Source organism: Magnolia sinica, chromosome 10, assembly GCF_029962835.1.
Source record: "Magnolia sinica isolate HGM2019 chromosome 10, MsV1, whole genome shotgun sequence".
Lineage (NCBI taxonomy): Eukaryota > Viridiplantae > Streptophyta > Magnoliopsida > Magnoliales > Magnoliaceae > Magnolia > Magnolia sinica.
This window is the reverse complement of record NC_080582.1, coordinates 55376597-55387913: the sequence shown is the minus strand read 5'-3', so window position 1 is coordinate 55387913 and position 11317 is coordinate 55376597. Positions and strand designations below refer to the sequence as shown.

The 11317-nt window shown below is 40.0% G+C and overlaps 1 protein-coding gene across 1 annotated transcript; it reads right to left on the bottom strand.

Annotated features, from left to right (window-relative positions):
• Positions 1-629: 629 nt before the first annotated feature.
• Positions 630-9854, bottom strand: LOC131258391 (pyrophosphate-energized vacuolar membrane proton pump-like). The gene is made up of 8 exons (XM_058259706.1): positions 9471-9854; positions 6506-7080; positions 6035-6414; positions 5873-5959; positions 5451-5781; positions 3962-4372; positions 3745-3804; positions 630-1074 (listed from the first exon to the last, which is right to left on the bottom strand). The coding sequence occupies exons 1-8, from the start codon at positions 9721-9723 to the stop codon at positions 868-870; spliced, it is 2304 nt and encodes a 767-aa protein (XP_058115689.1). The 5' UTR covers positions 9724-9854; the 3' UTR covers positions 630-867.
• Between the last annotated feature and the right edge of the window lie 1463 nt (positions 9855-11317).

Genomic DNA, 11317 nt, shown 5'->3' with positions numbered 1-11317 from the left:
TGGACCATTAATTGTTTTGCTGGAGTCCCATATCCATCGTCAAGACACTTGGGCATGGTCCCCACAGATGTGGATTCAAGACAACAGATTCAACCATGCACTCAATTTCCCCAAACATCAACAACACTAGGGGCCCGTTTGTATACACCACCAAATAAGTTACTTTTTCTACTTAACAGAAGTAGATAAGTGACTTAATTCAGATAATTAGTTATAACTTTCTTACTTAAAGTGCATAATCACTTCAGTTAAATTTTTTTTTAGCTTTTCTACTTTTCATAAGTTGCTGAAGAGAGGCATCAGGAGAGACCAAAGGGAGGAGAAGCTGATAAGTAGAAACTAAGATAAGCTACTTGTGGAATAAGTAGCTTATCTTAAGCTACTTAAGATCCAAACGCCCCCTAAATGACAGATGGTAATACCTTTAATATCATGGGGCCCACCTTTTCATCCTCCATCATTTTAACGTCCCATCTGCATCACTACCAATCTAACAAATACAAAAAGAAAGAGGCATCATCAGATATTTTCGGACAAGTTTCTCCATTTTTCAAGGGAAAGAGACCCACATAAACGGTTACAAAGAAAATGGACCCCATCCATTCTTTTAGAAAAAGACAGCCACTCCATTCAAGAATAATCACACATCATCTCCATCTATCTATTAAATGGAAAAAGAGATAAGGGAGGAAAATTTTTCTTGCTAATCTCAAAAGCAAGAAAGACATCATACACTGATGCTTGCAATTAGAGAACAAAATATCTAAATTATAAAGGATATAAAAGTGAAGACCTTGAGAGAGAAGTGCACATTTGTTGATAGGACAAAACTAAAAACTTGGTAGTCATTGTCTGCGTCACCTTGCTCTAGAAGATCTTGAAGAGCAAGCCTCCGTGCTTGGCAAAGAACGGAGCAAAAACAAGTGACTCCACTGCCATGAGCTTGATGAGGATGTTGAGGGATGGCCCGGATGTGTCCTTGAGCGGGTCCCCAATGGTGTCACCAATAACGGCAGCTTTGTGTGGGTCAGAACCTTTTGGGCCAAGGGTCCTAGCATGCTCTGAAGCACCAGCCTGACAGTGATTCCAAAACATCAGTAACAGGTTAAAAAAATTATAGAAGCAACCATGGATATAAAACATATACACTTCTCCTTTAACTGAGAAGTCTTCTGGAAATACATAAAGAGTAACCTCACATGGAAAGCTTATTGCAGAGATACACACAAGATGTGAAAAGGAATGCCTTGATTGAACAGACACAGGAAGCGAAAACATGTTGGTTACAAACCAGTCATAACCAATGTCTAGCCATTCTAAAGTCAAGATTCAGAAACAGTTTTGTGACCTCACGATAGTCAACAGAAGTTGCTGCAATTAATGTTTTTCTTTTTAAATAACAATAATAAAATAAATAAATAAACAGAAGTTGCTGCTATGCAACGTAGTAATAGCATCCCCCCCCCTCATAACCAATGTCTAGCCATTCCAAAGTCAAGGTTCAGAAACAGTTTTGTGACCTCACGATAGTCAACAGAAGTTACTGCAATTAATGTTTTTTGAAAATAAATAAATAAACAGAAGTTGCTGCTATGCAACGTAACAACCCACACCCCCCCCAAAAAAAAAAAAAAAAAAAAGGAAACACCAGGGTACCAGCAAAAAAGCATTATATTACACAATCCAACACTTTTGAATACCCTATGTAAAATGGGCTGGTATTTTGTTATATAAAGTCATTATGGAGCAAATTACAGTTGTTGTTTATCAGCACATTACAGCTGTTGTTTAACAGGCAATTACTGTTACATAACAGAGTGACAATCCGAGCATGAGGGCCCACTATGATGTAAAACATCCACTCCATTCATCAGTTGTCACACCTCATGTTAGGACCTAGGCCCAAAAAAATTGGGGCCAATCCAAAACTCAAGTTTGCCACACCATAAGGTACAGTTGGGACAGGATAACCCACCCCAGAAACCTTCCTAGAGCTCACCATGTTTTTGTACGCCATTCAAACATTTCATCTGGTGATCCCCAGGGTGTGCCGTAGTAGCCCTCTAATGTAAGGGGCCAATACAGGTTTTTTCAGTTTTTTGTAAATAAAAAGAAAAACAATAATGGCCATTACTGCCCATATTGTAACAGTAACAGTGGTGGCCGATTACGGCCACCATTACAATTACAGAATACCATGGGTGATCCCAAAATCCCAGAAAACAGCCTGATCAAAGACTCGGTGAGGCTGCACTGCATGAATTAAGGTGTTAAATTGTTGTATAGTATACCATATCGTTCACAACTGATACGGTCCTGTATCACCCTTATAGCCCCTGTATTAGGCTGTTTAAGGCCTGAAACAGAAATATAGCCATATCGTCCATCACTGACACAGCCCCGAATCACCCCATATCACCCCTGAATTGGGCTGTTTCAAGCCTGATACAGGCCAATACAGCCATATCATTCACTGGCGATACTGGTATGTATCAGGTACCAGTTTTGGATGATACTTTAAACTTTGGACTTGATAGGTGTTCGGTGTGATCTCACATTGTTCCTATGATGTGAGATGTGTTTTAGAGCAGCCTGAAAACATACAAAAGCACCATTCATGTAGCCAACCGCGTTTAGTTTGGATCATGCCAAGATAAGGATGATGCTTTTTTTTTTTTTTTAATGTCAAATTATGGCTAATATTACAGCTCAACAATAGACAACCACACCCTTATATGCTTAGGAAACAAAGAAGATATTCCCAGCTGATTTGCACCCATTATGGGACTTGCATGCAAGTGGGTGGGAACTGAGAAGAGAAATGAAGCCTTCTTCTCTTACAATAGAATCAATGAAGATGACTCAAATAGCCGGTACAAGGATTTGGTGTTTATAGAAAGAGGAACTCAATGAGAACGAACAATGTTCACAAGGAAACTCAAGTCTCCAAGAAAAAGAAAAAGCAAAGAAAGGAAGGAAGAAAGGAACTCAGAACATTAGCTTTCCAACGTATGGGAACTTGGACCAAGTTAGTTTTCTAACTACAGAGATCAACTTGGCAACACTCGACGTACTTCAATCACCAATTCCCATTTCCAACTTTGAATGCACCCATCACACAAATAAATTGGGTTTTACTTTATTTCTTTTGGAGGAGAAAAGGGGCTTTCAAATCTCAGAAGTACCGAGAAAGATGGCTCAAATGAGACACTTGGACCAGTTAGTTTTCTAATTGCAGAAAGATCAAATTGACAATACTCCACATACTTCAATCACCAATTCCCATTTCTAGCTTCGAATGCACCCATCACACAAATAAATTGGGTTTTACTTTATTTCTTTTGGGAAGAGAAAAAAGGCTTTCCAATCTCAGTACTGAGAAAGATGGCTCAAATGAGACACTCGGACCAGTTAGTTTTCTAATTGCAGAAAGATCAAATTGACAATACTCCATGTACTTCAATCACCAATTCCCATTTCCAACTTCGAATGCACCCATCGCACAAATAAATTGGGTTTTACTTTATTTCTTTTGAGAAAGAGGAAAAGGGCCTTCCAATCACAGAATTACTGAGAAGGATGGCTCAAATGAGATGGTTACCAAGTAAGAAATATATATATATATATATATATATATGAGTAAATATTAAATAATGATAAAGCAGGAATAAAAAATCCCATGCAACTTACTTCAATAGGATAAAACAGGAATACACACACACACACACACAGAAGAAAACTTACCTCAATATATTTTTTAGCATTATCCCATGCACCGCCAGTGTTGGATGCAGAAATTGCAATCTGTCAAACAGAGTGAAAAGGAGAAGGGGAAAAAAAGAAAAAAGAAAAAAGAAAAAAGGAAAAAGGAAAATAACTACTGAGAAGAGAATCCAAGAACCAAATCACAGCAAAATGCACAACACAAGATTGCAGGCACAATTTGTTCAATGGTTCTTACCTGTACGCCAGATACAAGGGAGCCTGCTAGGACACCAGACAGAGTTTCCACACCGAAAAACGTGCCAACAATGAGCGGTGTCAGCATAACCAGGGCACCAGGTGGGATCATTTCCTTGATCGATGCATCTGTGGAGATTTTGACGCATGTGGCATAGTCAGGTTTGGCAAGACCTTCCATAAGACCCGGTATAGTGTTGAACTGCCTGCGCACTTCCTCCACCATTTTCAGTGCGGCGCTACCCACACTCTTCATTGTCATGGCCGAGAACCAGTATGGGAGCATTGCACCCACAATCAACCCAATAAAGACTTTTGGGGTCAGAACATCTACTGTCGAAATTGCTGCACGACTCACAAAGGCACCGAAAAGTGCCAAAGACACCAAGGCTGCTGATCCAATAGCAAAGCCCTAGAAGAATCAGGAGGAAGTGAAACCAATTGTAGTTAATAGTCAGGAAATGATATGCAGGAGAATGAAACAGCAAAGAAATTCCAGCATTTATATCTGAAATAAAGATACTTTAAACTCAGCTTACCATTACTAAAAGCATGAAAGACTTGGAAAAATGACAAGGAAAATCAGCAAAACATCTTATGATATAATTATTTCAGTGTGTATGTGCTTTAGATTGATAGGATGAAAATATGTATAGGAAATAAGCAAACTTGAAGTCAATTTAAGGGGCAGCTGTCTTGATTGCATGGAAAAGAAAGGAAAAATACATAAGCGTAACTTTTCCAGCACTAACCAGTGGATTCCAAAATGAGGGATATGTTTGATTTGAAAGTGGAAATCCTACATTCATTAGACAACAGTCAACTTGAATCTTGTGGCAAAGAATTGTCATTGATGCTATTACTATGTGGATCCCATAGTTTTCCTTACATATCAAACAGAAGAAATGCACTATCAAGGAAAAAAACGTTTTCTTTTTCAGCAGATTCCACATACTCAAATAAGCCCCAAAGTGCAAGGACTAAGAAAAACTGACAATCCACAGCACTGTGCTTTATGCAAGGGGATCCTTAATTGTGATACTGCCATTTTCCCTAAAAAACTGGGTGCTTGTGCACCAACTTGTTCATGGCATCATATAACACCACTCACAGTTGTTAAAAATTTTATAAATAAAAAAAAAAAAATTCAGATAAATTCTCATTTTTCAAGAATGATGAGCCACAATACCTTCACATTGGCAAACCCAATGGATGTCTATGTGCATGTCACATGCACAAACATTATGTAGCAACCACAACAATACGATAATATAAAATTCCAACTACATCAATGATCAATGGCAAATTTGTCATATAGAATAAATGATTCAATAGCTTTCAGGAAAATCAATCATTAAAGAGAAAACAATACTTAAAATTTTCGGAGAATAAAAAAAAAACAAAAACAGATTACAGGCACATCACTACCAGATTACACAAGTCACACCGCAAGTGGAAGATTAATAATTCAAGATTATAACATACTATACCTTTCCAATTGCAGCAGTAGTATTTCCTGCAGCATCGAGGGCATCAGTTCTCTCACGGATCCTGTGGCTCATGCCCGCCATCTCTGCAATACCTCCAGCATTGTCACTGATGGGACCATATGCATCAATGGCCAAACCAGTAGCAATGGTGCTAAGCATTCCAAGGGCAGCTACTGCAATACCATACATGGCAGCGAGGCTAAAGCTCACAAAAATGCTGACTGCGATGGCAAAAATGGGAATAATGACAGATTTGTATCCCAGAGCAAGCCCAAAGATAACATTAGTTGCTGCTCCAGTCCTGCAGGAATCAGCAACATCTTGCACAGGGCTGCAGAAAAAAAAAAGGGATCATTCAAATTACAAAAGGAAATATTGTGCAAAAATACATGAGAAGAATACAGAATCCTTTAGATAATTACCTGTATGCATTGCTAGTGTAATATTCAGTTACAAACCCAATAACCAATCCAGCCCACAAACCAATGGCAACACAGAAGAACAGCTCCCTGCAAAATTTAACTCAAGGGACATTAATATCTGATTATCTTGCATAAACAGAAAGGATTATGTAGATGGCTTACCAGTTCTTCACAGACTTCTGGACTCCAAAATTGAAGATTGTGAACTTAGATGGGAGGCCAATCCAACTAACTATCGCAATCCCTATGGTCATCAGAGCAGTGGAGATGATAAGCTGCTTCTTCAATGCTGGCTCAATTTCCTTCACTGCCTTGATTTCGAAGAAATCAGTCGCAAAAAGAGTTGTAATCAAGCAAACGATGATACCCATGGAGCTAATGAGCAACGGATAGCACATTGCTGTAAATTCATGGTTGATTCCAAAAGAGGAAATAGATGCAACAACAAGGGCTGCACAAGAAGACTCAGCATACGAGCCAAAGAGATCAGATCCCATACCAGCAATATCCCCAACGTTATCACCAACATTGTCAGCAATCACCTGAAAGAAGATAAGAAGATTAGTGCGATTTCAAACACGACATTAACAGCTAACAAACACAAATGTTCAGAGAAGAACTAAAGTTTCTCACAGCTGGGTTTCTTGGATCATCCTCCGGAATGTTCCTCTCAACCTTACCCACAAGATCAGCACCAACATCTGCGGCCTTCGTGTAGATACCACCACCAACTCTCCCAAACAGAGCCATAGAAGATCCACCAAGGCCATAACCAGTAATGGACTCAAAAAGGCCTTCCCAATCATCACCATAGTACAGCTTGAAGAGGTTGATGGTAATGTAAAGCACCAAAAGGCCACTGGCAGCAAGCAAAAAGCCCATAACCGCACCAGATCTGAAGGCAGTGATAAATGCTTTCCCAACACCCTTCCTTGCCTCCAGAGTCGTTCGAGCATTTGCATAGGTAGCAATTTTCATCCCAAGGAAACCAGAGACCACCGAAGTGATCGCACCAAGCAAGAAGGCTATGGTGCTGAAGATGGCATTGGCGAGAGCAGATTTGCACATCTTGTCCTTGCTATATGTGCATGGCTGGCTCTTCGTGCTGAAGGTCTCCACAGAGCCAAGGAATAGGAAGATCAGAATGGCAAAAGCAACCATGAAGACCCCAACATACTGATATTCAGTGAAAAGGAAGGAAGTCGCTCCTGTTACATCCATATTCCCATACACACAGAGATCAGAGAATCATACACTTCTGTTAATAACTTGCAAAAATTCATGCAGTGAGTATTAACTCACACATGAAATCCATAATCAGATAGCTATGAATTATTGAATGAGAAACATCAGCATAATCCACCACAGGTGTGTGGTAATGATCACATGGTAATGCCAACACCACAATTGTGGCAGTAACGACCTGTGTGGACCACACCAAGATGTGTTCATTATGTTGAGTCCGACCATCAGTTGCTCCCCCCTGACGTTTGACTAGGGGCACAAAAATCATCACAATGGTCACTATTCGTTGCGCTGGGCCCCATCTGAGTTTCCAAAATGGCCTGGCTTTCTTTTGAGGCGTCCCTTCAACTAGGATGGATGCATCAGATGAATGGAATGGATGGAATATACACCACACATTAGTTGCTCTCCATGTGACCAGTGGTCAGTGTCCCCTCCCATCTGTTCCCCATTCTATGGCCAACCTGAGCCGTGGATTGCCCTAATTTTAGTGCTCAAGGCCCAATAGGGGAGGGTATTGCTGATGGTTGGAATGAATGTCTATGAACACAGCACGATGGGGCCCACACATGTCACTTCACAATTATGGTGGTACCATTACCATGTGATTATTACCTGTGTGTGTGTATGCAGATGACCAAACTAAGGGAGAACTAATATAATCAGCTAATTCTGAACAATAGTTACAAGAAAAACACATGTACATTAAAAGTTGTTGAATAGTATAAAACTGGCTATGAGAAACCAATCTTTTGCGACTTAGAATAGAAAAAAAGGTACAGATATGAGCTTAATGCATTCGTCGAAGTTAACAAGCACTCTTAACTCCATACATCTTGTACATCTGATATATGTACAAGATCCTGAGAAACCAATCTTTTGCAACTTAGAAAAAAAGTTAACAAGCACTCTAGCTCCATACATCTGGCACATGTACAAGATCCACTGTTCATCCCTTTTTCCATAAATATTTGCACTAAAGAGAAAAGAGGATATGCAAAACAGTCAGCCTATCAGGCCTACCATAGAAGAGCCATACCCCAAAGTCGCACCACTCAGTCAATCCTAGCAGCTGGCTGGAGGTCTTTGGCTGATTTAACACTGACATTTGCCAGACTCTCCTAACTATCCATTTGTAATCATCAAAAGTCTAATACAATCAGTGTGATTTTCATGGCACAACTCATCCATGGTAGGGTTGTGCAGATGAACAGTCAGTCCTATCCACATAGCAACAACACAGATCTTGTACACGAATGCCATAAGCATGAATATACTGTTAATCGCTTGATAAGAAATTTGGATACAAGATCACTTATCTAAAATAAAACATGGGTACATGATTCCAGAACCAAACAGAGCAAAGCTCAAAATAAAATAAAATAATCATTTAAACAATAATGAAGCTAGCAGATCAGTATGGTGGTGGCCTTTTTTTTTTAAGTAACATGGTGGCGGCGATCATTACAATTGCTAGTACTGCTACCATCCTTTAGGGATTCCCCAAAGTCCAACAATCCACTGTTTGAAACTTGTGGCTCCACAGAGGCTGGGCTCGGCATCTAAAACAGTAATAACGATAACGGCAAGCAAAATACACAAAAGAGGACCCATTTTCTAACATGCTGTACAACCCAAAATGGTGGTTTGCACCTCCTCATGGTTCACTCAGAGGGCTACATAATGGACAGGCCAAGGCCTGAAAAACCCACCAACCTTCTCGAGAAAAACCCACCAACCTTCTGGAGAATCTTAACCATCAGATCAAAGGCCCACTACAGAACGTCGGACTAGCAACAGCCATCAGATCACATTCAGCAGCCAAAAGCCCTCAGACAGGAACAAATGTCCGATGAGTGGTAATGGGCCGTGGACCGTCACCTGTCCCAATAACGGCTTCAGTAAGCATAAACAGGGCATACATATGGAGAGTGTGGAGATTAGGACAGATGACCAATTCGCAAGAGCAGACTACCAATACTTTCCCCTAAAGTAGCTACAACAACAACAACCACAACAGTGAAATCACTTCTTCTGTTTTTTAGGATTTCAAATCCGCTAAAAAGCTTCTAACTCACTTAAGAGATGAAATTTCCAGTCCAAACAGCACCCGTAAGTGAATTACCTGTAACCCTTTACAACTTAATAAAACTCACGGACATCCAAATGCCCCCTCAATGCAGGAAACATGTCTACCACAACGAAGAACACCATACAGGAGAATATAAGTTAAAAAATAAAAATAAAAGACATATACAAGCAAGATCTACGATTAAAAAAACGATATCGAGCACTAACACTAGCAGATCTAGTAACAGTCAAAGAGAGATCTACAAAAACGACCACAACGAACCTTCGGAGATGGCATTCTGTATCTCGGCGCATTTAACCACAACGTTGTGGTCGTTGAGGCCTTCCTCCTCCTCGATGAGGTAGTCAGAGTAGCCGTTCTTGCTGTTGTTAGCGGGCGGTGGAGATTGGCGCTCCGGCGAGACCTTGACGCGGGACACTATTAGCCATTGGATGAGAGAGAAGGCGATGCCGATAATGGCAGCGACTGGAATCAGTATCTCCGTTAAGAGATCTGAAAGAATCACCGCTCCCATGGTGGGTTAGGGAGAGAGGGAAGGGAAGGGAAACGAAATGGACGGAGTTTCTCCGTCAGGTAACGTAACGGAACGGACGGCAGGGTTTGCGTTTTGGTGCTGTGCTTCCAATGCCTCGCTCCTCCTTATATACGCATACCAATCGCCGCTACTGGCTTTGAAGAGAAGAGACGTACAGGGGGATGCCGTGCTGTTATCGAAGGAATTCGCGCGAGTGAAATAAGTAAGAGGACTCGCCTCGTACGTGCCAAAACGCCACAAAGCGTGCCAGATCAGAGGACGTTCATTTTCTTGGCGACCATCCTGGAATAAGAATAGGTGCGTCTACTCGTCCATTTTAGCTTTAGAAAATTTGTGGATGGCCCACACGATGAGTGGGGAGAGGCGTTTGAGTTAGAGCGAGTCCCATTTCAGGTCCCTTTGGCATCAACACGGATACGGTGCTACCCAGTGTACTGAGCTTAGGGTAGCACCGTATTCGCACTATCCTGACGCATATTGGCACTATTCATATATCTGTAGAGATCATTTTTTGGATATTAGCAAAAAATTTCCTTTTTTAAAAAAGAGCAGATCCATAGCTCAAGTGGAACCCATCACAAAAAACCAATAGATACAATGACACCCACCTTAAAACATTCTTGGGCTCGTTATGATGTTTATTTGAGATCTAAGATGCTCATAGGTTAACACTAACCTGATGAATTAAGAACACAAATATCAGCATGATGGAACAAATCTTTTGCTCATAAGAGATGTTTAATTGTTGGCGTGCAATCTCCTCTTATCTCTTTTTTGTGATGGGTTTATATGAGCTTTGGACCTGTCTCATTCTTCAACTTATGCCCTAAAATAACATTGGTAAATGCATGGGCGGTGTAAACACAACACATACATTGTAGTGGGGCCCACAAAACTTGATAACATTACTTCATTGAGGTAACAAATTTGGTACCAACAATGTCATTAGCGAATCCCTGCTGGCAAGGCTGAGCCTCCAAGGGCATGAGTTTTATTCACGTTGATCATCCATTTTGCTATATTATTTTGGAGTATAAGATAAAAAATAAACAAATCTAAAGTTCTACTTAATCATCTAGTGTGAACTTATTGTTGAAAAGTTTTTAGAGTACCAAAGTTTTTAATTAAGTTGATATTTGTGTTTTTCTTCATTGAAGCTTTTGTGATTTTATCAACAAACTAGATAGTAAATAAATATTATAGTACACGCCTTAAGAAGATTTCAATCATGAGCTTTACCATCTCTGCTGGTTCATATGGTGTAGGCCACTTTAGCTTTGAATTTGTTTTTTTTTTGTTTATATCGTAAAATTACGTGGTAAAATTGATGGACACATATGTGGGCTTTATTTACGTGTTGATCTATTTTGGCTTATTATTTCAAGGCTATGAACTTTTATATATATATATATATATATATATATATATAAGGCTCAATTGGACTCCTCATCATTAAGAACTTATGAATAGACGAACTGATATTTATATTCCCATGGATGGCAAATAAAATCACCATAAGTTATAAAACATCGCAGTGGACCCCGGAAAAATCAAGAGTCACGCCCCAAATATA

Coding starts and splice junctions, on each gene's coding strand:
- LOC131258391 (XM_058259706.1), bottom strand. CDS start 9,723: ATGGGAGCGGTGATTCTTTCAGATCTCTTAACGGAGATACTGATTCCA. Junction 5,960..6,034: donor CAGAAGTCTGTGAAGAACTG/GTAAGCCATCTA, acceptor TAAATTTTGCAG/GGAGCTGTTCTTCTGTGTTG. Junction 4,373..5,450: donor CTACTGCTGCAATTGGAAAG/GTATAGTATGTT, acceptor TGATTCTTCTAG/GGCTTTGCTATTGGATCAGC.